The following is a 25,891-nucleotide window of genomic DNA, read 5'->3' on the forward strand; positions in this document are numbered from 1 at the left end:
AAAGCTTTTTCTCAAATAAATTGGTTAGTCTCTAAGGTGCCACAAGTACTCCTTTTCTTTTTGTCTCATACATGTGAGGGTCAGAAAATTTTGTCTCAAGGAAAACATGGTCTTAGGAAAAAGCAAATTCTTTTTTCTTCTTTCTGACAATTTCACCTAGACAAAATATCCCTTCCTATTTCTGAAGTAAGCATTTGATGAAAGAAATATCAAAGCAGCTTTACAATTCTTAGAAAAGCTGAGGGTAAGAAAAGGACAAAGAACCTTTTCTGAAGAGGTAGAAGGAAGGTGAGATGGCAGATCAGCTGAGTACTTTCTCCAGGCTATTGAAAACAAAACGAACACAAGGACTTTGACTCAGGATGCCTGAATTGCCTGAAGAGGTTTTGGATTTTTTCCCTTTGGCTGACCTGCATTAACAATCCTAAATGATTTGTTTAAGGGGTTTGCCCTTTTCTCCCTACTGAGTTTTCTCCTCCACCCAAAGAGTCTGTTTCTTGGGTAAGTGTTTTTAATTTAGACTACGTTGTCCATTTTTCACTGAAAGTCTAAGACTTCATCTTATATCATTTTTATGATGAATTAAGTGACACTTGAACAATAGTGCTTGGACATGCTAATACAATGAGTATCTTTCTTCTGGTCTTATTTTTCTTTCTTGATTCTATTCAAGATGCAGAAACAACCTTGTGGGTTTTATCCATCCCTTGACTCAAATAATGCACGAACAAGGGTTTAAGTAAATGTTTAGTTAAACTCTCTCTGCAGTATTCCAAGTACAGTGATAAGTGCTTTTTTCTTTTTATTTTAACTTCACTATTGTTAGAACGTACTCAGTTTTGGCAGTAACGTATTATTTTAAAAATCTGGCAGTATTTAGACTAGTCTCAGATATGTCACCGTATTAAAATAGCACTTCCAAAAACAGTGGAGTAAAAGATACTCACAGGAACCCCAAGCAAACACTTATGTTCCTTGACAGCTTGTGGTAAAGTGATACTGGCACCTCTGTGCAGTTAAGAACGAAGACCTTTATTTCCCACCCATTCCCACAGAAGGAATTTACAAGGAAACATATGCAAAAGGGTATGTTATTGGCAGAGACAGTAAGGTCAGGGATAAGAAGTTGCCCTTCCTTTTTCTTAAAGTCTATTATATGATCTACCTTAATTATGTAAAAGTGATTCCAAAGTGCAAGGGTTTCGAGAGAACAGAGAGACTCTTCTAGATGAGCATTTTATCCTCAGCTGTAAGCATGATTAACTACACAGGTCACTTGCTTTCACTGAAATACACCTGCAACCTGAAGCATCAGCGTCGTACATTAGCTTCTTCAAGTATATGGCTCCAGAGATCCTAGTATTTCAACATACTTTGACAATCACCTTGCGGAAACTGTCACAGCACAATATGACAGAAGGAACAGTAGATATTATTGTGTCCATACACCAAAACTTCAACTGGTTACCTTTTGGAAGTTAGTACAAGGACAGTATTCTAAGCAGTCACTTTTTAAAGTAGGCTAAATCTTTTTTTCCAGTGTTCAATCATCTTGTTTCTCCTCACTATTTCCCCACTCCTCTACTCTTTTTATTCTGGTCATGCCTTCTTTCATTCAAAACAGCTTCCCAGTTATCCAAAATGTAGTGCTGATGTTTCTACATCAGAAAATTAGATCAACCCAGCTCTATTGCTCAAGGGTGCAAAAAATCCAGATCTCTGAGTGACGTAGCAAAATGACTTAACCCTCAGGCAAGTTTATTACAGTGCTACATCGATGCAATAATTTTTCCATTGATCTCGCTGTGACGTTGCACTCAATATGATTTTATCAAAGTATGCTAATGAATGAATATCATGTAACTGGAATATGCTTCATGCAAAAGGTCTCTTGTAAGGTATCATTACAAAGCTTATAATCTAGTGAATGTGGTCATCCTATTTGTATAAATGTATCCCTCTTGTATCTGAAACTAGAAATATGAAATATAACTTTGTAGTTATGCAAAATGTGGGCCATTAATGGTGGTTTGGAATCTTAATGGCTCCCATCAACCAGGACAATTAATTGTGGGTAGCTCTGTTCGCTTGCAGGCCTTCCTGTGAGTCAGACTGGGAGGAATGAGGGCTTGGAGTTTTACAGTGACGTGTGATCATGTCACCTGAACTGAAATCCATCTTTAACCTGGTGCTTTTCCACTGAGAACTAGGAGTGGGAACCCAGAGAGGGACAAAGGATTCCCGCCTAGTACAAAAGATATATAAGGGAGTGGAACAGAACAAAGGGGGCAGCAATCACGAGAAATCCCCTAGCTACCACCTGAGCTGGAACAAGAGCTTTGTACCAGGAGAAAGGATTGTGCCCAGACTAGGAAGGCGTCCAGTCTGTGACAGAAGCTTTTTGAAACATCTGACGGTGAGATTTTATCTGTACTCAGTTTTCTTACTGTACTAGACTTAGACTTGCGTGTTTTATTTTATTTTGCTTGGTAATTCACTTTGTTCTGTCTGTTATTACTTGGAACCACTTAAATCCTACTTTTTGTATTTAATAATTAATAAGTAAAATGTGATTCTAACTCAGAGTATGTATTAATGCCTGGGGGGGCAAACAGCTGTGCATCTCTCTCTCTCAGTGTTATAGAGGGCGAACAATTTTATGCATTTACCTTGTAAAAGCTTTACAAAGGGTAAAACGGATTTATTTGGGGTTTGGACCCCATTGGGAGCTGGGCATCTGAGTGTTGGAGACAGGAACACTTCTTAAGCTGTTTTCAGTTAAGCCTGCAGCTGTTGGGGGATGTGGTTCAGACCTGGGTCTGGGTTTGTAGCAAGCTAGCGTGTCTGTCACAGGCAGGGTTCTGAAGTCCCAAGCTTCCAGAGGGAAAATGGGCTCGGGGTAGTCTCAGCACATCAGTTAGCAGTCCCAAGGGGGTTTCTGTGATCCAACCCATCACACTAGCTTTGGCCTCCTGGGGAGGTGGATTTACTACAGCGACAGGAGAACCCCTCCAGTCACAGTAATACGTGAGTACAGTAAGTGTACACTGAAGCCTACAGTGGCGTAGCTGCAGCTATGCCGCTGTAATGTTTTAAGCGTAGAGACAGCCTTATTTTCACACTTCGTATCCATTTTGTGTGCGTTAAACCTTCCAAAATTAGGAAGGGACAACCCTATTCCCGAGCAAGCTTGACATCGAACTGTTATTCTGTATTTCACATTCATCCTTCTGAAATATCCTATGCACTTCTTGGATCACACGCTGTATCCTGTACAATTAAAGAGATGCGTACCCCACCATCAGCATCTCAACAATAAAGAATGACGTAGGAGTTTGGATCTCACCTGCATCCAAAAGTGGTTTGTAACAAAGTAGTGATTCCCACACAGAAGAAAATGGTCCCAATCAGTTGGCTGGTTGCCCACTGGTCAAATCCAACACACATGGCGTCAGCTAGCAAAAAAGGTACAGCTATAGTTCCACTAAAACATGTCAGGTAGTGCTGCGAACACAAAGAATGAACAGCGTGTTAACACTGCTAATCACACATACAAGAAGCTCCAAGATGCACTATTTTTCCTCTGCACTCAGTTTATTTATTGTTTTAAATTAACCACCAACTCTCATTGTTTTCTCAATTCTGATTCCAAATATTTTAATTCCTAGTGTTTTTTTACTTTCCATGTTTAGCTACTTTTAGCCAACTACTACTGACTTCTACTTATAGATGATAAATTAGGCTATTTACATAGCTCAGTGGTTCCTGTTCTTATTCTTGATGAGTAGGTATCTAGGTAACCAGGCTGAAGCAGCTTCCAACTTACAGAAGCAGAAAAACAGCTCCCTCCATTTTGAAACACACAAAATCACAGGGTTTGAAGGGACCACAAGCGTCATCTAGTCTAAACCCCTGCCAAGATGCAGGATTTGTTGTGTCTACACCATCCAGGACGGATGGCTATCCAGCCTTCTTTTGAAAGCCTCTAGTGAAGAAGTTTCCACAATCTCCGGAGGCAGTCTGTTCCATTGTCCTACGATTCTTACAGTTAGGAAGTTTTTCCTGTGATTTCATCTAAATCTGCTATGCTGTAGTTTGAACCCGTTGCCTCTTGTCCTGAACTCTGTGGCAAAACAGAACAATTCTTCTCTTTTTTATGGCAGCCTTTTAAGCAGACATGCCAAACCTGTGGGAAAAAAGCAGAAATCGGGCTTGTTTTGGGCTTAATTGGCTTGTGAGTTGCTTTTTGGCTAGTTTTTGGTTTGTAGCTTTTTGCTTGTTTGGCTTGTAGCAGCTTGTTGGGCTTGTAGCAGCTTGTTGCTTCTTTTTTTTATCAGCTCCTGGCAAGTAGGGGCAAGGAGGGGAAGAGTCGGGGTGCACAGCAGGTCCACCAAAGTCCCAGACTGCACGCCGGGGGATCTTGTCAGATACAGTGTTGGGATTCTTAGGGATTGGCTGGTTTGGGCCTTGTTTTGAAACGGGATTAGCTTGATTTTTGGCTTATTATGGAAGTCGGGGTGCGTATTTACCATGTGAAAGTTGGCAGCTGTGCTTTTGAGTATTTGCAAACAGCTATTCTCCCCTTCCTCCCCCCCAGCTGTGTGTTATCTGCAAATCTGATCATTATGCTCTCTATTCCTACATCCAGGTCATTAATAAAGATGTTCAACATCACTAGACCCAGAACAGATCCCTGTGGAACCCCACTTGAGACCTCCCTCTAATCCCCCATCATTCCATTAATAGTTACTCTTAGCTTGCGGTTGTTTAACCAGTTGTATATCCACTGAATGGTCGTTCTGCTGAGCCAGCATTTCTCCAGCAGACTTATCAGAGTGTCCTGTGGGACTGTGTCAAAAGCCTTGCTGAAGTCCAGGTATATTATGTCCACCGCATTTCTCCTATCCACCAAATTAATTCATGTGAGGATCACATGACAGACTGTCTGATAAGACATGAATTTAAATAGTACTTCAGTATGAAAACTATATAGGGGATAAATTCTGGAATGTTAGAGACGAGCCAATCATAGATTTATTCTGCTCCAATCCAAGTAGATTTAAAAAAATTATTAAAAAGCTGTATGTTCAACTACATAAGAAAAAGAAAATTCCTGCAGTGCTGGCTGATGAATCAGTGCAAGCAGAAAAATAAGCCACTTTGGATTTCTGAGTTGTCATTTATTTGAGGATCTCCAAGTATTTTTACAAATACTAATGAAGTCTCAACACTCCTTTGGGGTAATTTTATTCCCCTTTTTAGAGAGGGGGAGAGAGATGAACGGCCTTGTCCACATTCACAGCAAAACAGCGACTAGAATCCAGCTGTCTTGGCTGTCTGTTAAGTTCTACTATGGCCACGTCTACGCGACAGACTTCTGCTGGCATTGGTCAAGGATGCAGAGTGAGATGCATGACCAACAAAGCTGTTCTGGCAGAAGTCTGTAGTTTAGACAGAGCTATATCAGCAAAACTGTGCTTTTACCACTCGAGGTTGTTTCGTTGGCCGGGGGTGGGGTTATTATATCAGTACAAAGCACAGCCTTGCCGGTCTAGTTGTGCCCACACTCGAAGCACTTTGCCGGTACGGTACACTGATATTCCTATACCAGTGAAGCACTCCTAGTGTAGACACAGTCTAACTCTCTAACACAAAGTACAAATGCCTGAAAAGTACAGGAAACTCAGCAGGCAGGGGGTGGTGTTTTTTTCATAATTAACCAGCTTTCCAGACAGTGGATGCTGCCATCTTGGTGCTAGTCATTCCCAGAACTAACTCTCCTAAAAGCAGAACCTCCGAGAAAGATCTGAACATTAACACAGCATCTCTCCCATCTTCCATCCCCCTGTATTATCCCCACATGAATTCATGAGTGACAAGTTGTTACGGAATTTTAATTTTTAGTTGAATTAAGGAACACTTTGTTAGGCAGCAGCCCTAATGGTTATTTGTGAAGCGAGTCTCCAGTAATTCCTGAAATGCAACAGCTAGCAAGCAACATTATAGCTCATTGTCCATGGGTGAATTCTAGTGAGGTGGTGGTGAAGGGAAGGAGACATTTTGCAGGAAGGCTATCTTGCCACGATAGGTTTTTTTGCAAAAAAGACCTAGGAATGCTGGAGAAGAAAATTAGTACAGATATGAAAGTAGGGAAGCATAACAAATAGATAAGACTTTTATAAGCTTCCAGCTGTTTTAAAACTCCTCCCCAGTAGTACTTTCCATCCGTTCTGCTTCATTCACAATACACATAACTCTGTTGCCAGAGTGGGCTTCCAGCCTCCCAAACCACTTCAATAAGTAATCAAATGGACTCAAAGCAGAAGGCAAGTCACTAACATTGCTGAATATCTGTATCACGTACCATTATGTACTATATAAGAAAATGTTCAGCATTTTTAAAGATTATAAACAAAAAAATGGATTTCTTCAGAAATATGCGTTTTGAAATGTACCTGTAACCCCAAGAATATGCAGAGGTACCAGGGAGGAACATCCTCAATTGTGTAAATCATGTCAGCTCTCTGCGCATCTAAACTTCCACTGCTGTCCAGTGTCTCTGCCAGAGAACTCTGTTAAATTAAAAGAGGAAAAGCCAACAGCAGTTTAATGTTACGGAAGAATAACTGAATTTGGAATGTTAGACTTCTAAGGGACTCTTGAAGAGGACGGGGTTCTATTATTCCAAAGCCACATCGGTGCATATTAAAGCTTTAACCTTTGAGATGATCAACCGCTATCCCCAACTGTAACTAGTGAGCATGCATAAAAAGATTCTCTTTCATAACCCATCCCCTGCCTATTCACACAAACAAAGCATAATCCTCCATTTGTGATATAACCACTTTGGCAGCAGATTATGCCAAACTAAACGGGGATTATCATGACTGATTGGTTTACACAAAGAAGGAGAATGAGAAAAAAAAGAGTTAAGGAGCAGAACATTCTACAATGGATATTTCAAAAGCAAAATGGCTATCCTTGCATAAGAGATCTAAACTGAGGGCAACAACGTTTCAACTATTGTGATTTCATTCTAAGATGGCCTCTTACTTATTTTAGTCATGCGCAATCATTTTTAGCGACATAGCAAACCCTATGGGGTTGCTGCTGCACACTGAAGCATGTAGGAAAACATGTTGATGTGGCTACATTAGGTAAATCCAGAGCATCTTTAATACAGACAAACTGAGTTACTGTGGATTTACCAAGTGTAAACAAGATCTGAATTTGGCCTATACACATTAATACATCCTAATTAGGAGAGAGCATGCAGATAACTGGAAAGGCAGCTACATGTAGGGTAGTACCTTCCAGCCTCCTTAGATAGTCTGCAATAATTTCAGAATCATTATCCTATTTTCTACAGCAAAATATTTTAAATACAATTTTAATGGCTTCATTTCAAAACTGGGGAATTAAAACTCTGAGATCAAAATACCTACATGTCTTTTAGTGCCAAGAACATTTGAGCAGGAGGGAGGATTTGATTTTATCATTTTAAACCCTGAATCATAACTTATGTAACTACTGTTCTGGCCTAATCCACACTGAACAAATTCACATGAAGAAGCCTTACCGCAAAACTGATAATTTACCAGACTCCCCTTCCCTTTACTGAGATAAATCCAAGTAGAATTCCTACATGACCCAAATTTAGTTTATTGTCCAAAGCGTCATGGAAATCAACTGACCCATGACATTTCCTTTTCACACAGCACTGATTTTGTTAGCAAAACAAACAACTGCCTGGGCTACACATCCATACTCAGATAAGTTACACAGGGGGCTGAGGAAGAATGAGGACATTGAGATTTTTCTGTGCGGAGTACAGCGATATTCGTATCCTAGAAGCTTACTCAAAATGTTAAATTCCATGTTGGGTTGAAGGAATGGTTGAAATGGGAGGGATAGCTCCTAAATGATCACTGAGGGGAAGCTGTTCAACGTGGCTCCCGTCTGCCAGACCAGCGGCAGCACTAAGGGTATGCTTTAACCAAAGGATAGCTAAAAACAGAGAGGAGAAAAAGCAATTTATTTTCATGAGAGGTAAATTAGGTGAGGTTAACCAGGGGGAGGAGGTACATAGCACTGATCTCACCTAGCCACTCTCATGGTAGACACTAAGTGCCTCTGTCTTCACTCAGGATTATACAGCAAGGTAACTACAGCATGTTTTGCTTTGTGTCAGTGAAGACGAAGCTGAGTGAAGAGCATCAGTAGGGAAAGGAAAGCTGGCCCTGGGAGGGTGTGGGGGGGAAGAGAGGGAGATGCAGAGGTTAGTGAAAATGTGGGGAGACCCGATGGCACCTTGTGTGACATGGGGACTTTTCCTCTTCATTAGGTTACACAGCTGGACAACCATAAGAGCCCAATCTAAAGAGGGCTAAGGACAAAATCGAGACTGACAGTCTGTCGGAAAAGAAGAGCCCTCTCCTGGGAATTTAAGTATACTTCAAGAGAAATTTCTGTGATGGTTTCAGTCTCGTTGCAATAAAGTTCTGTTCAACTTCTTAACAGTGTTTCTGTGCCTGTATACATTTCTCTTCACCCTTCCTTTTGCTCTGAGATTAGCATATGTACTTGCTGAGGATTGTTTATCAAAGGGGATTTTGTATTTTAATTAATTTTTTGACTAAGTCATCAACATACTGACTAAAAAGGGTCAAGAGGGAAACACCGCCACCCTGTTAAATACAAGCTAAGCCTAATACCAACAGAGACAAACCGTTTCCTTGTGAACAATGCCAGAGTTGTTTTGGTGAAGCCATCCATCTAGGAGCACAAATTAAACAGGATGGACAGTTGCCCTACACTCCTGAAGGCAAAATTCTCACTTGCCCCATCATCCAACAGAACACCTCAACACGCCAAAGTCATGGGTAACTTTCCAAGGTCAAGTCCTTCCAAAGCCTGAGTGGCCTGACCTTGACAAGTTGCCTATGACACAGTGGGCTCAAGTGACATTTTGGCCTTCACACATGTTCAGAATGCCTCAACATTAGGTACCAGATTTCATGCAAACTCCAGGCCATAATTTGGGGATGCCGATGTGCCTTCATTGGTCCTTGCCCCCCGCTGGCCTCTTCTCTTGGTCTGCAGCTATGCTGAAGAGCTTCCAATAACTGTCCACAGCTGCATTAGCACCTTACTACCCTGAAACACTCCCCCCTGTTCTTCACAGGACTGGTGATATTGCACCAGTTCTACAGTGATGGCGGGAAATTTTCAAAGAAAGCTTAGTGTAGTCACAGCCTGGAGATAAAAGCGTTATTTATTGGCCCACTGTCCTACCTGGCCATTCCCCACCCAGACACAAGTTTACAACCCACCCATCTCCAACAAAAGAGATTAAAAACCTGAAAATACATTTAGAAATCGAAAAAATGCAAACACACATCCAGCAACTCTGAGCCCAGCAGTCTGTCAGCTACACACCAACCACACTCTGGCTTCCACCATCCTCAGATACTATACTTGCAGGATAACCCCACCACACTCCCAGGTCTGTATTTTTCCAAAATATTGTGTTCTGCACTGTCCAGCCCTTTGGGTGTGACCTGTATGCAAGAAGGCTGTTTGTGAGCAGCCCAGTTTGGGGGCTTCATCATCAAAACATTGTGAGGCACCCAAAGTTGCAGGGCAAGTGGTGACAACCCCTCACTGGTCTGGACTGCACCCTGGAACGTGACATGAGGCATTTGATGGGGGTGAGTGTGTGACCAAATTTGTGGATTTGCGTGATGGAATAGATTGGAAAACAAACAGGTTACTGAAAGGTTTTTTAGTGGGGCTAGGGAAGTGGGACCGATATAGAAATATATATTTTGAGTGAGTGAGTGAGAGAGAGAGTGAGAGAGAGAGTGAGAGAGAGAGAGAGAGAGAGAGAGAGAAATTACACAGAGTAAGGGAACAAAGCAAAAGGAAAATAATGGAAGGGGAGAAAGGCACCAAAACTAAATTGACAGACTTACACTGTGACCTAATAAAGGGAAAAAAATAAAGAAGTGGAGAGAAGCCAGAAGACAAAAATGCAAGAGACATTTTTTAAAGTGTTATATGATGAGCTAACTGACACCACTTTACAATTAAATCAATTGTGCAATAAGCAGTGCACACGTGTTTATTTTTCTAAATTGGAGCCATAGGGCAGTGCAGCTATTTTCATCCTGGCTAGCAGGTCTAATACTGGGACTAACAGGTGTCAGATAATTTAGCATTCGTAGTCTACAGACGGATACGTGTTAGCGTGCATATTTACTCGCCACAGATTATACAAATTTTAGTCATCTTCACTTTGAACTTTTTGGTTTAAGCCTTGTGTGGTCTTTGATGAGTGATATTTTATGAGGAAGAGAACAAAAAAAGAAACATAATTGATACTGATACTGTTGTTAGGGGTGATTGATAAACAGAAGAGATATGTTTACATAAAGGAAATTACAGCGTCAACCATTATCTCCCACACTAGATGACTAATGGATAAAGCCCTCTCCTTTCACCTCTAACAAGTTCCTAAATCAAGCAGGTTTAGCTGATCAAGTTCACTATCTATATAGGGAAAATTATATCGTGCACTATTTACAATCCTGTTCACGCACAGTTTAAAAAAAGAGAGAGACAGAAAAAGAAGTACCCAGAACTGAGTCGAAGCAATGAATGGATGTTTTCCTTCCATGTAATGTAATCTGAGTTACACTGGCATGTAGATGGCTAAATTGTCCTAGAACTGGATGAGGAGTTAAGGAGTTAACAAGAAATCAGTGGAGAACAGATAGAAATACCATTTAGGCCAAAAAATTAGTCAGCAAATGCATGCTTTCAAATCTGAAGACCAACCTACTATGGTGGTTTTACCGTAATAAATTTTGCATATTAAGGTGTCTTTGCTTTGATGTGACCCAATCCCCAGGGTGCAATACTAGCATCAGATAAAATTTACAAGTCACCAGTTGCCAAAAAGTTAATCTTTGCAGTACCGTAATGAAAACTGGAGTTTTGCCAGCTAAAATATTATATGACAAAGGTGGCAATAGAAACAGAAATAATCATGATTTATGCCTCTCTGAGTAAGCTTAGTGTTCGCAGTTGGACTCTAGGATAAAAGGTTTTCTGCATCTAGACAATTCGATATATTGTGGACTTTGTTTCAGATATTTATCTAATGTTCTTGTTAAACACAATATAATCCAAAATTATGCTGGTATATTATTAGCCTTCCAAAGTTATGGCTAAAAACCTCTTAGATTTTCTAAAGACTTTGAGATAGTTAAGGAACTAACTAAATATTAATAAAGAAAAGAATCTACGCAGCTCTTCTCAAAATCTCATTTATGTCCCTGTGGTTTAACAAACACCTTTCCATAAAGTGTGTGATTTTAGATCATTTCAAAGCAAAACACATTGACAATGAATTAAGACACTGATGCCTGTTTTAACATTGCCTATTTTTAGTCTAAATTTTAAAGATGAATAGCAGAACTGGATTCTAAAGGTCGCGATCAAAACCTAATATAAATATATAATTATAACTAAAGCTACCTTCAAGTCAGATATTTTTAACAGTCATTTTTAAAAGTTCTGGTAATTTGGTCACCAGAACAATAACTTTTCCATATATTCCAGATGCATGGGATATTCCATATCCCATGCATCTGAAGAAGTGGTTTTTTACCCACCAAAGCTTATGTCCAAATAAATCTGTTCCACTGTAAGGTGCCACCAGACTCCTTTTTGTTTTTGTGGATACACACAGCTACTCCTCCGATACTATTCTGTACAGTTTCGCTTGAAACATTTCAGGCTACAGAGTCTAGATTACAAAAGGGAAAGTTATAAGAACATAAGAAAGGCCATAATGGGTCAGACCAATAGTCCAATGAGGCCAATATCCTGTACCAGATGCTTCAGAGAGAATGATCAGAACATGGCAATTATCGAGCAATCTATCCCCCATCATCCAGTCCCAGCTTCTCACAGTCAAAGGTCTAATGGCATTTGGGGTTCAAGCCCCAAATAAGGTTTTCCTTAAAGAAGCTCTCCAGTCCTTGGTGTACTAACACTCATCACAAAGATGTCACTTATATGGCTTAACACCAACAGTACTAGGGGAAATACAGTAATCAAGATTCTTTAGTTTCACAAAATCTGTGAAAGTCAACGTTTGTTTCAATATAGAAAGCCCACTTGTTTAACAGGTATACAACACGACTGAAGAGTAATCCCATAATGACTACTGACACTAATAGTTCTATCTACCAACATGAATAAGGCTGATGGAATAGATTAAAGCCCTCCCCTACTCTACCCTCTAGGATTAAGAGATCCTTAATTCTTTCAGATAGCCCTGCAGCCAGGTTTAAGGAGAGATTTTCAAAGGCACAAACGACAGTTATGCACCCAACTCTCACTGAAAGTCACAGGGACTTGGGTTCCTAACTCCCCTTTGTGCCTTTGAAAATCTCCCCCATAAACAGTGAACCAGTTTCAAGGGATGCGACATGACAGCCTACAGATAGCTTTGTGTCGCCCTTCTCATTAAAGAAGGGAAAGGGACATAGCTCATGTTTGCCACCACCTAATCTATTATGTTTTTACTGTAATAGAGCAAGCAGCTTCCTGTGCTATCCCAATTCAAGGCTTTTTATGAAATATTTTCCACCAGTCAAAAAAGGAAAGCTCTATTTCATCCCTATTAGAAATACAGATTTCTCAAAAGGAAAATCGGACGATAAAGATGACAGATTAGAAAATCTGCAAAGACTGCGAGTAAGTAAAATGTGCACAAAGACTTGGACAAAAGCAGTGCATGGAGTGCCACAGAACCGTCTCGTTGAAGCTGACTTCAAAATTCATAGGCCCAATCCAGAGAGGTGCAGAAATCAAAAGGAGTTGCAACAGCAAAGCAACTCTTATAAAGGTCAAGTGTGAGGGGAAAAAACAAAAAAAAAAAAAAACACCCCACAATTTACTACTTGCACCAAAAAGGTGCTGTGTCTAGTAGTGGCTATTTTGTCAGATTTTTTAAAAAGTTGATTAAAAAGAGCCCCACCTTGAACCAGGCCCCAAATTCTACATGATTTTAGCAATACAATAGTGGCAAGCTAACAGAGCAATTAGCAGAGTTTACCCAGCCCCGAATTCAAGGTAACCATCAGCAATAAAACAAAATTGCATTGTAAAAGGTAAAGAGCTAATTCTGAAGGAGGAAGAAACAGACACTTTCTGTTTCTTTCCATTTACGACTCCTTCTGTGAGCTCAGTGACCAGGTCCAGCAGAAGGGCCTTTCTCTTCAGCAGATCCACCTAAGTTTGCATGTTTCTTGCTGTCCCATGGATCATGTATCAGGGATTTTTTCCAGATTATGCCTTTTGGCTTTCATGGGGCTGATGAGGCCAGGTGTGTCCAGGATGATCAGCTGACTGTCTTCTTCTGTGATGACCCCATGGGCATCGCATCGTGTGGTGTGCACCTTCTTATTGGAAGGCAGAAATGATGAACACTTATCAGTTCACGTCTGCCTGTTTTTGAAAGGTTTCGGGCATGACATGGACAGGCATATGCCATGTATTTGACATAGCATGAGAGCACATGACATTTAAAAAAAGAATAAGAAAAAAGAAAATCTGTCCCCACCGTTACCAAAAAAAAAAAAAATCTAAAAGCAGTTTAACGCAACAGATGAAACCCCAACTCTCAACACACCCTGATAACCCAGAACGGATGCATGTAAGTGACACTAGACTACTCCAAAGGCATCACCTCTTCTTGCTCGGACTGGTCCATTCTTGCGAACCAGCAGCTATGTCAGAGGATCTGTCTACACGGCAAAAAAAGATGTGCCTTTCTAATCTAATCAGATTAATTCGACTTAAATCCGCCCTCAATACCCACATAGGTATAGTTTATCACCTTTAAGATTCTTTGAGATGGCCGTGTTGCGCTTGTGCTGACAATCTTTAAGGCATTCAACTACGCTTATGTGAGCACTGAGGGGTTTTCAGTTGAGTTAACCTATGGCTTCCTCACGATGAGAAAGCGTCACCCATTTCAATTAAAGGTGGGATATTAACCAGCTTTGGGGTATGCCTACACTGTAAAGACTGGAGCAACCCAGCTGCACCACTTCTCTGTGGCATAGGTAATCCCCTTCCATGGGAGACAGTCGCGAGGTTGACAGAAGAATTCTTCCGTCAATTTAGCACTGTCTAAACCAGGGATAAGGTTCTTATAGCTACATCTCTCAGGGGGTGGATTTTTCACACCCTTGACAGATGCAACTTGGCCCTTAGTTAAACTGGAACCAAAGGCCATGTGTGGCCACTGTAAATTGGATAAACCAAGTTGATTTCAATTTTAATTTAAGTTGATTAGAAAGGTGTTAAAGCTAACCAAAATAAACTATTCTTAATCAGAAGTGTGTCCACACGGGTTTCCACTGTTTTAACTTAAATCGGTTTAACATTTAAGTTATACTGGGGCAACATTCTTGTTTAGATAAGGCCTAACTCAAAAGAGCTAACTCAGCTGAAACACTTGTTTTTGCCCATGCAGACCGATATACAAGCATCTTACTGCCTACACACCAGAAAAGCTAAGATTCTTTTACATTCTTGCATATTCTGCCTGTTTGCATCATTGCCCTGCCTTATTAGCTCTTTCTCTATCTGTGTTCTCTTGCAATGTCGATACGACCTAGATAGAGCTACTATAAGGTGGGTGCATAACTGGTTGGAAAATCACTCCCAGAGAGTAGTTATCAGTGGTTCACACTCAAGCTGGAAGGGCATAACGAGTGGGGTCCCGCAGGGATCGGTTCTGGGTCCGGTTCTGTTCAATATCTTCATCAAGGATTTAGATAGTGTCAGAGAGAGTACACTTATAAAGTTTGCGGACGATACCAAGCTGGGAGGGGTTGCAAGTGCTTTGGAGGATAGGATTAAAATTCAAAATGATCTGCACAAACTGGAGATATTGTCTGAAGTAAATAGGATGAAATTCAATAAGGACAAACGCAAAGTAGTCCACTTAGGAAGGAACAATCAGTTGCACACATACAAAATGGGAAATGACTGCCTTGGAAGGAGTACTGCGGAAAGAGACTGCGAGTTATAGTGGATCACAAGCTAAATATGAGTCAACAGTAACGCTGTTACAAAAAAAGCAAACGTCATTCTGGGATGTATTAGCACGAGTGTTGTAAGCAAGACACGAGAAGTAATTCTTCTGCTCTACTCCGCGCTGATTAGGCCTCAACTGAAGTATTGTATCCAGTTCTGGGCGCCGCGCTTCCGGAAAGATGTGGACAAATTGGAGAAAGTTCAGAGAAGAGCAACAAAAATGATTAAAGGTCTAGAACACATGACCTATGAGGGAAGATTGAAAAAATTGGATTTTTTTGGTCTGGAGAAGAGAAGACAGAAGGGACATGTGTGACGCACTCCATATGATTTTATAAAAGTATAAGTGTGAATATAATGTAACTAAAATATGCTTCATGCAAAAGGTCTCTTGTAAGGTATCATTACAAAGCTTATAATCTAGTGAGTGTGGTCATCCCATTTGTACAAATGTATCACTCTTGTATCTGAAACTAGAAATATGAAATATAACTCTAATGAGGGCCTATTGTAGTTATCCGAAGTGTGGGCCATTAATGGCGGTTTGGAATCTTGATGGCTCCCATCAACCAAGACAATTGACTGTGGATGGCTCTGGTTGCAGGCAGGCCTTCCTGTGAGTCAGGCTGGGAGGAATGAAGGCTTCGGGGTCTCACAGGGCATGTGATCATGTCACCTGAACTGGAATCCATCTTTAACCTGGTGCTTTTCCACTGAGAAGGAGGGGTGGGAACCCAGAGGGACAAAGGATTCCCGCGTTATGGAAGAGATATATAAGTGGGTGGAACAGAACAAGGAGGGAGCCATCATGAGAAATCCCCGAGCTATCACCTGAGCTGGAACAAGAGCTGTACCAGGGGAAAGAATTGTGCCCAGACTAGGAAGGCTTCCAGTCTGTGAGAGAAATTTACTGAAACATCTCTAAGGGTGAGATTTTATCTGTATTCAGCTTCTTACGGTATTAGCATAGATTTGCACGTTTTATTTTGTTTTGCTTGGTAATTCACTTTGTTCTGTCTGTTACTACTTGGAACCACTTAAATCCTACTTTCTGTATTTAATAAAATCACTTTTTACTTATTCATTAACCCAGAGTATGTATTAATATTTGGGGGGGAGGGGCAAACAGCTGTGCATATCTCTCTATCAGTATTACAGAGGGCGAACAATTTATGAGTTTACCTTGTATAAGCTTTATACAGGGTAAAACGGATTTATTTAGGGTTTGGACCCCATTGGGAGTTGGGCATCTGAGTGTTAAAGACAGGCACACTTCCGTAAGCTGCTTTCAGTTAAGCCTACAGCTGTTAGGGGACATGGTTCAGACCTGGGTCTGGGTTTGCAGCAGACTAGCGGATCTGGCTCAAACCAGGCAGGGGACTGAAGTCCTAAGCTGACAAAGCAGGAAAGTAGGAGCAGAAGTAGTGCTGGCACATCAGGTGGCAGCTCCCAAGGGGGTTTCTGTGATCCATCCCATCACAACATGATCACAGTTTTCAAGTACATAAAAGGCTGTTACAAGGAGGAGGGAGAAAAGCTGTGGGAAAAACTGTTTTTCTTAACCTCCGAGAATAGGACAAGAAGCAATCGGCTTAAATTGCAGCAAAGGCGGTTTAGGTTGGACATTAGGAAAAACCTAACTGTCAGGGTGCTTCAGCACTGGAGTAAATTGCCTTGGGAGGTTGTGGAATCTCCATCATTGGGGATTTTTAAGAGCAGGGTGGACAAACACCTGTCAGGGATGGTCTAGAATGATAATACTTCGTCCTGCCTTGAGTGCAGGCGACTGAATTAGATGACCACTCGAGGTCTCCTCCAGTTGTATGATTCTATGATAAATGCTACAAAATCAAAACCAAGCTGACTGGTTTAATTTTAGGCCCAATTGCCTTAAGAGTTTCTTTGAATAGTTATTAAGCCACTAGCAATATCCAAGGAGAATACTTATGGGTGTACTAATGACATGAACTTTGTTCACAATGCTTTCAGAACAAAAAAAATGTCCTCATATTCAGAAGGATTAGAAACTTGAGTATGTGACAAACAAGACAAAGGTCACAAATCACCAAAGTCTTAATGTTGGAACACCTGCTGGCAGGCTTTTTTTCTGCAATTCTCATTAATTCTGCCTTCTAAAAGGGAAGTGAGAAAGTTCTTGTTGAAAACTTCAGTGTCAGAGTGATTGAATCAATATTTAGAAATTGTTATTATGGACACTTTAAGATTAAAACTACCCATCTGATCAAAATTATAGAGGGCTACTGGGGGGGATCTAAATGCATTGGAATTGGCTGGGTTTTGTTTGCAGAAAGTTGGCTTTAGAGAGAGAGATCTAAAAGGAGATAGAAATCTATGTTGCTGCAGAGAACCACTTTGGGAAGGGACTAACCGTAGCAGTTCACTAGCCAAAATGAACATCAGAGAGGAGGAGCATATGGGACACGGAAACAGTCTCGAGGCTATGGTAGCAACCACAGAATAGTTATGAGGCTGCTGTGTAGACTAATGGTGGGAGGAGGACATCTTGCAATCTCCTGACACATAGGAGCTCACTGAACTGGGATTTACAGAGGGGTTGAGCCCGTGGTCCTTTGTTCTTTCCTTTAAGGGCTTGTCTACACTGGCACTTTACAGCGCTGCAACTTTCTTGCTCAGGGGTGTGAAAAAACACCCCCGAGTGCTGCAGATTTCAGCCCTGTAGCCTGTCAGTGTCGACAGTGCCTCAGCGCTGGGGGTGTAGCTACGCCCCTCATGGAGGTGGCTTTTTCAGAGCGCTGGGAGAGCTCTCCCCCAGCGCTCTGCCACAACCACACAATCCACATTAAAGCATCACTGCGTCAGCGCTTTAGCATTGCCAGCGTAGACTAGCCTTAAGTTGATACATTTTAATCCTTCTAGACGTCTTCAACAGAAGCAATTTCGACAGAGTCTGGCAGCATATGAGGATGTGTAAAAGGCCAGCTGGAGTTCAGAAAGGCAAAAAAGCAGCATATTAAGAATTAAAGAAATTATGCGCTTTAACCCCCTAACCTAATTGCTGTGTCACTCCTTGAGCTCCATAGTCAAGGACCTGACCCTGCAGTCATAAGGAAGGCAAATACCCCAGTGAACCAAGAATTGGGGCTGCAAATCAGTGTATTTTGTAGAAGTACAGAAGGTAGACAGTGAACTGAAATTAATTAGAAAGAATGTCCAGGCCCTAGGATGAAGCAAGAGTAAGTTATTTTATATTAACATGAGTTTTATAAAACATTTAACAAAACATTATACCTTTTCTGCTATGCCATTTTCTGTGGTATAGATCGCCATCAGCTCGGTGTCCTCTGTGTCCTGATCACCACTCGATGTCGCTCCACCACTTATGACAACCTACAAAAAATCCACATACAGTATTGTAACTTACGTAACTGTACAGCTTATGTGACCCTATTTGAGGTCAACTATCACTAACAGACATTCTGAATAAAAAGTATGTAACAAGAAAATTTTTCACTGTAGCTCCTTAAGAATATATTCAAGTTGTTCTTGTGGCCGTATTCCAGTGGTTCTCAACCAGGGGTACACAGAGGTCTTCCAGGAAGTACATCAACTCATCTAGATAGTTGCCTAGTTTTACAACAGGCTACATAAAAAAGCACTCGCAAACTCAGTACAAACTAAAATTTCATACAGACAATGACTTGTTTATATTGCTCTATATATTATGCTCTGATTGATTTATTCAAATTCATTTATTTTAGAATTATATGGTAAAAATGAGAAAGCAAACAATTTTTCAGTAATAGTGTGCCGTGACACTTTTGTAATTTTTATGTCTGATTTTGTAAGCAAGTAGTTTTTAAGTGAGGTGAAACTTGGGGGTATGCAAGACAAATCAGACTCCGAGTCCTGAAAGGGGTACAGTACCCTGGAAAGATTGAGAGCCACTGCCATAGTCTATAGCAGTTTATAAAGTAAAGGTCACATTTCCAGACATCTTGCTGAGAAGATATTTTAAAACTATATATGTATCATCGATTAAACGCACCACAGTATTCAAGTCTTTTCTTTACTAAACAAGAGCATGGTTTGCGATAATGAATCAACAACTGTGTCTTTTGCTTGTGTCTTTAATGGCACTTAGCTGAAAATGGGGAATTTCTGGCTTTAATCTTCACCTTGTTTCCCAAGTAAGGGAAAGGGGAAGATTCTGTCAAGTTCTCAAATTCTTTCAGCATGAGCATAGTAATTCTCTGGAAATTAGATATACTTTCATTACTGAAGTATTTTAATACAACACCATGAAATCCATGTCATGAGTTTTTCTTAACTCCACACATCTTATTTGATTGCATATTTGACAGTGTCAAAGCAAATGCTAAGCATTTTTTAATTTGCCTTTTCTCCCAGAGTACTCCCCTCCTAAGTGCCTGTAATAAATCACTTGTGATGCAAAGTATTCCAGTCTATTATGTAATTTCTGACTTTGGACCATGAGATAAATACCAATTATCTAAATAATGTGGATCACTGGTCTTTTTAAAAGGCATTTAACATAAGAATATGCTTAATTGTGTATTATAATCAATTGAGATTCTGATCCTTACCACCATCTTTCTTTATATCCTGGAATACACTATACACAACACGAATTGCCGTTTTCAGTTCCACAATCAGCCCCCCATAAAAACACCCGCCCCCCCGCAAAGACTGACCCAGTGCATGGGCGTGAAGTCACATCCGCAAATTAGAAAATAAACCTGTTAAGGCCACAAGAGCAGTAAGTTAAAGCCATTCAGGCAGTGAACAACGACTACAGAAGGAGGAGGAGAGAGGAATGAGTAACACAAGGAAGTGGGAGAAAGGTAACAGCAATACTTCTAGAACAAGCATAAATTGCTCTCTGAGTCACTCTTGCCATCTGTGTCAGCACTATAACATCGAGGAATTATAGCCCCATAATTTATTTGCTTATCTATGTACATATTTTGCAGAGAAGGGCTCCCTTTGATTGACCATGCCTCTCTCCCCGCTTTCTTCTCATTTCTGAAAGACCTTCACTTATCAGTTGATTCATTTTATATTTGTTAAAAAGAAAAGGAGTACTTGTGGCACCTTAGAGACTAACCAGTTTATTTGAGCATGAGCTTTCGTGAGCTACAGCTCACTTCATCGGATGCATAGCATATCGTAGAAACTTCCACGATATGCTATGCATCCGATGAAGTGAGCTGTAGCTCACGAAAGCTCATGCTCAAATAAACTGGTTAGTCTCTAAGGTGCCACAAGTACTCCTTTTCTTTTTACGAATACAGACTAACACGGCTGTTACTCTGAAACCTTTATATTTGTTCTTTCCTCCAGAGAGTAAAAGCTAATCATCTGCTGCTCTATGCTTTTAGATTGCATTTAATATGGAGTAACAGAAAATTCTCAGGTCAAAATTAGGAAAGACAGATTTTGGGGTTCTTCTTATCCATCACGCCTTGGATACAAGACTCATCCTGAAAGCAGGTTTCAGAGTAACAGCCAAAACCCATCCTTAAAAATACAACACAAGTTCAAATGCGGACAGTGATTTAATACGTTATTCTCTTTTTCCTCTATCAAAATTGAGAAGACATTAGTTTGCCTGGTATAAATTTTACCTCCATTTTCTACTAGTTGTACACCTTCTGGGACAGATCAAAGGCAAAAACAAAAAAAAATCAACCAAGATGTCAATAACCTAGTACATTCAGTTTGCTTGTTCACCTAAAAACTGCATCAGCAAATTATTAACAACAGCTTGTGCACTGGTAAAACAGAAGTGATCCAATACCATTTTATAGCTACTTTGAACTATTAGAACTTGATGTTTTAGTTGAAAATTAACTAGGTTAGAAGTCACAGAGATCTTAACGTTCACGTTAACATTTTCCACGGATGAGCAAATATTACTGAGTACTGAAAAATCTAACCTTTCCTCTATCTAGAAATAGCAGGCATAATTCAATCAGGGATGACGAAAAAGAGCTTTCACACAGAGTTAAGAGGCTATCTGGCAGATAACTACACTGTTACCAACAATGATTTGGAAGCTCATTTCTGTACCAATTCTGGGTTAGAATCATTTTTTATAGAACACTTACATAAATAAAAAGAAGAATTCTTTCCCAGGCCTGGAAATGACCTAATTTTTAAGATATGAAGTTTATCTTAGAAAAGCGTACACACTTGAAAATAAAGCATTTCCACTAAAAGACTGCAGCAACAGATATTTGTGGTCTGGTGAACACTCTTTTAGATATACAGAACACAACCCTCGTGTCTGTCCTCAAAACAGAGAGACACACACAACTCCACGGAAGTCAATGAGAGCAGGTGTCTTATAAAAATTTATAAATGGTAAACAACGAAGCGGGCCACGTCTGCATTCTTGCTTGCAGTACTTCAACAGGCTGATACATTTCAGGCCCTTCCATATTTTAGGAACATTGTATAAGGCAAATAAAAATAATGAGAATCTTGCCTGTGTAAAGATTGCAGGATTAGGCTCAGAACCATCAAGAAACAAAAAGGAAATCCCTCTTCCTGCTTTCAATTAGTTATAGTCTTCTCCCTTTATGTCCTTCCACAAACCCACACACATTCAAGATGAAAAAAACACGCATTCTGGGTAACAGTCAAAACATCTCACAAGTCACTGAAGATCTTAAATGGTAAAAAAACGGAATGAATTTCCATATGCATTCTTTTAAGCAGTGCACGTTTCCCAATACATTATTGATCTAACCATTTTTCAAAACGTTCTCTGATTTCACCACCTCATTGAATTAGGTTGCAGTGAACATGTATGTCACGCCTATCCTCACGTTCCTTCGCTGGCTTCCAGTCAGGTTACAATGATAGTGTACAGCTTCGGTGCTAAGCGGTATTAACTGATCAAATCCCAGGTATATTAGAGACAGTATTTTGATCTATGAGCCACCATGGCAGCTATGCTTCTCTGGGACAATGAAGCTCACAAAGCCCAGGACAAAGTGCACATCATCTGGAGATAAAACATTCTCAGCTGAGGGGATCCAGCTAGCTTCCAGAGAAGATTAGGCAACTTCAGAACCTGACCTTTCAAAAATACTGCAAAACTTTCCTCTTCAAAAAAGCCTTTTCACCACAAGACAGGCATTCAACACTGACATCCACTTCTAGCCAATAAACCCCTCTTCCCCCACCCCGGACACACACACACACACGAAAATAAAACCTTAAAAACAATGCCCTCCCCCGCCCCCCCAAATCCTCCCATATTCAATTTCCGTGTAGGAAATTCATAAGCAGCTGTTATAGCAGCAAGGAGAAGTTTTTCACAGTAGTATTTTGCACAATTCAAATTACTTATGAACTGCACTCTCGTATTTGAGCCATTAGATATTATGGTGCTGTAAAAAAACTAACAAAATAAAACAAATTCCAACACAAGCCCATCAGGAAAAGACATCCTTTTATTATTAACAGGGCAACTGAGATGTAACCGTTCACCAGCAAGAAATGAAATTGGACCACACGAAAGAAACAATGTCCCACACAGACAGTCACTTTTCCCTTTCTGTCACTGAGTTACTTATTTAGAAGTGACTGGGTGCCGTGTCTGCCATAGTTTTGAGCCATGCATCAAAGTGAAACATTTTGTTTTAAACTTTTAAAGTACGGCATGAGATTGACAAAAGACAAGTAATACAGCCTCCTTCCTCCAACTTAAGGTCTCATCAGGGGATCATCGTATTGAAACCAAGTTGCCAAACAAGTTACAGCAACCCAGAACATGGAATGGTCTTGTAGGGTAGCCTGGACTTAACTGTAATCTGGAGCCACACTACAGGCTTGTACTTCTACAGGACAGTAGCACAATACCTGAGTCCAGTTCAGGCCTGTCTACACTGCAAAACCCATGGAAATTCTAACAGTTTTATTTTTGGGTGCCGGGGAGGGAGGGGAGAGTGCTGGGGGTGCAGGATGACTGTCATACTCTAACCAAGTACACAAAATTTGGTCGCTTCTACAGCGTAGTCAGAACCAAAACACATTTCGCCCTAAAACTTCAGTGTAATTTCTACCCACCAGTCAGTCTGCTCATGGAGTACTGCTGGTGCGTTGCAGTAGAAGACAGATGAGGATTCAATTTCCAATGCCAGTTTCCAGTTGTTCCATGGGACAACAAATGTGAGAAGAACTGTGCAGGCATTGCATTCAGCACATTTGAAGAGGACTGGCAGAGGCTAAACAATACTGCTAATGAAGGAGTACCATCTCACCTTATTAAAGGCAACTTCATCCACTACTCTTCAGCTGGGAGGACGTTGCCTGCAACGTTCATACGGGGAAGATACTTATCAGGGATCCGTAAAGGATAGAGTGAAATGCTACTCCCATCAAAATTTACGTGACACCTCAAATTTTCAGTAGTCCTCCCGAAAGTAAAACTAGCTCAGTAAAATACCCATATGAAAATCGCCCAATTAAGGAAGGCTGGGTTGACAGGCACAGGAGGAAGATGGCATTTTAGAATAATAAAAACAAATTGTACATATATTTGATTGCACCCTATTTTCACCCCTCCTTTGTATTTTACTTTTTTTAGGACTAAGCTGTTGAAAGCAGGAAGCATGCCTTCCTTGGCAACTGCCCAGCACTTAGCACAACAATCCTGACTGGGGGCTATCTAACTTAGGTATGTATATGGCTCTGGACAGGAAGCTAATAAATAATTATAAGCAGTCCTTTATTCCAAGACTCACCATTAACAATGTGATGTACAAGTCTCCTTTCCTCAATCTAAGACTGCTCTGGCTAAAACACCAGCGCTTTTAGAATGAAGGATCCTAGGAACCCAGATAATTTCTTCCTCCAGCACACTGACACTCAAAATCATTGTTGTAGCTGTCAGCCCCACGATATTAGAGAGACAAGGTGGGTGATATCTTTTATTGGACCAATTTCTTTGTGAGAGAAGCTTTCGAGCCACACAAGAACTCTGAAGAAGAATAAGCATGAGCACACAACTACAAACATTAATGGCAGCTGAAAAAAAAATCAAACTGAGTATTTCAACAGCAAAAGCATGTGGTGCTCCCAAAACAGGGATGCTTTTATGGTTCTAAAATGAAGAATACTTTTTGTTGGCATAATTGTCTGCCTGTATGTTGCAATCTGATTTTTCCACCAAGTCTTGTGACAGGATTTCACAAAAACTGTACAAAACAAGTGATAAACAACTCAGGACCATTGACGGGGTTTTTCTGTTTGTTTGTTTGAAGCACACACAACACAGACCATCTTCTGTTTTCCACATGGTGGTATTTACAAGAGAACTTATGGTACACAAGTTTATATTCAAAGGGCTCTTATTTTCCCACCACTTACCCTCTACTTATTTTACTTTTGGCCTATTTTAAATGAGTTTCACAATGCTGGATGTACTGACATATGTGTGATCACAATTTAGTAGCGATGTATATGTGAATAAGCAACAGGACAACAAAGAGCTACATAGTAATAGTTTTTTTCTAGTACTGGGTTACTACAGTGATCTTTTACCGAAGGGGAAAAGAATTGTGCCCAACAAAACGTAACGTATCAAATATTCTCCTTTCAACATTTCATAGATTCAAACTACAGCTGTTCCTGGACACTGCTCCTCCCTTCCTCATGAGAAACAGAAGTGATATTTTAAAGGATTCTCAAAGCAGAAAGGTAAATGGACAAGCCTTGATAAGATAAAACATTCTTATCACTACGGCCTTAGTTCATTCATATACTTCCTACACCAACCAACCTATTTGCACTGAATCTTGCGGTGACTGTTTGGCACTGGTGCGACAACTGCTGGAATACAGTGTCCACTTCCAGTGCCTGCAGCTCAAGAAGGATGTTGATGAACTGTAGAGCGTACAGAGAATACCCATGAGAATGATTAAAGGATCAGAAATCATGCCTTATAGTGATTGACTCAAGGAGCAATCTATTTAGCTTAACAAAGAGAAGATTAAGGAGTGACTTGATTACACAGCCGACATGGGGAACAAATACTTAGTAATGGGCTCTTCAATCTAGTAGAGAACAGTATAACATGATTCAATGGCTGAAAGTTGAAGATGGACAAATTCAGACTGCAAATTAGAGTAATTAACCACTGGAACAATTTACCACAGTAACGGGAGATTCTCCATCACTGACCATTTTTAAATCAAGACTGCATGTTCTAAAAAATCTGCTCTAGGAATTATTTTGTGCAAGTTCCCTGGCCTGCGTTATACAGGAGGCCAGACTAGATGATCACAATGGTCCCACCTTCTGGCTTTGTAATCTGTGAATACCTCTCTTCTTCCTGTGTACATGTTCTAATGCTCATAGCATGACCCCTTTCATCCCAAACATATGCATATACTTTAACTGAAATATTTGCAGGGTGGTTTTTTTTTTGTTTTTAACTGCTTGAGTTGTGCGTGTGTCTGACTGTCATTACACGGTTACAATAAGAAAGATATCCAGGTTCAAAGCTAATCTGTAGTGCGTTCATGAGCGTAACTAGCTACTGCCTCTTCCATATCAATTTATTGGTATTAAATTTTCAGTTAGAATTCTAACAGCATTCTTTGGGCACCTACATCTTCAGGCTAAATTTTCTTTTTTTCTGAATTGTCATGGGGATGGATTTGTTTAAATTTGATTTCATATTCTTACTTACAGAATTTATTCAAATTATAACTGGATTTCAAATATATTTAAAACCCAGGACCCAGACAAAAGTCAG

General features: G+C 40.4%; 1 protein-coding gene across 8 annotated transcripts in view; it reads right to left on the minus strand.

Annotated features, from left to right (window-relative positions):
• The window catches only part of SLC23A2 (solute carrier family 23 member 2), a 128,867-nt gene that overhangs the window by 40,374 nt on the left and 62,602 nt on the right, over positions 1–25,891 (minus strand). For all 8 annotated transcript variants that reach the window (XM_037886498.2, XM_037886496.2, XM_043536163.1 and 5 more), the window contains 3 exons: positions 18,391–18,489; positions 6,456–6,572; positions 3,347–3,504 (listed from right to left, as the gene is read on the minus strand). In XM_037886498.2, coding sequence (XP_037742426.1) covers positions 3,347–3,504; positions 6,456–6,572; positions 18,391–18,489 — 374 coding nt within the window. The remainder of the gene's footprint in view (positions 1–3,346; positions 3,505–6,455; positions 6,573–18,390; positions 18,490–25,891) is intronic.

The sequence above is a fragment of the Chelonia mydas genome, chromosome 26, assembly GCF_015237465.2.
Source record: "Chelonia mydas isolate rCheMyd1 chromosome 26, rCheMyd1.pri.v2, whole genome shotgun sequence".
Taxonomy (NCBI): domain Eukaryota; kingdom Metazoa; phylum Chordata; order Testudines; family Cheloniidae; genus Chelonia; species Chelonia mydas.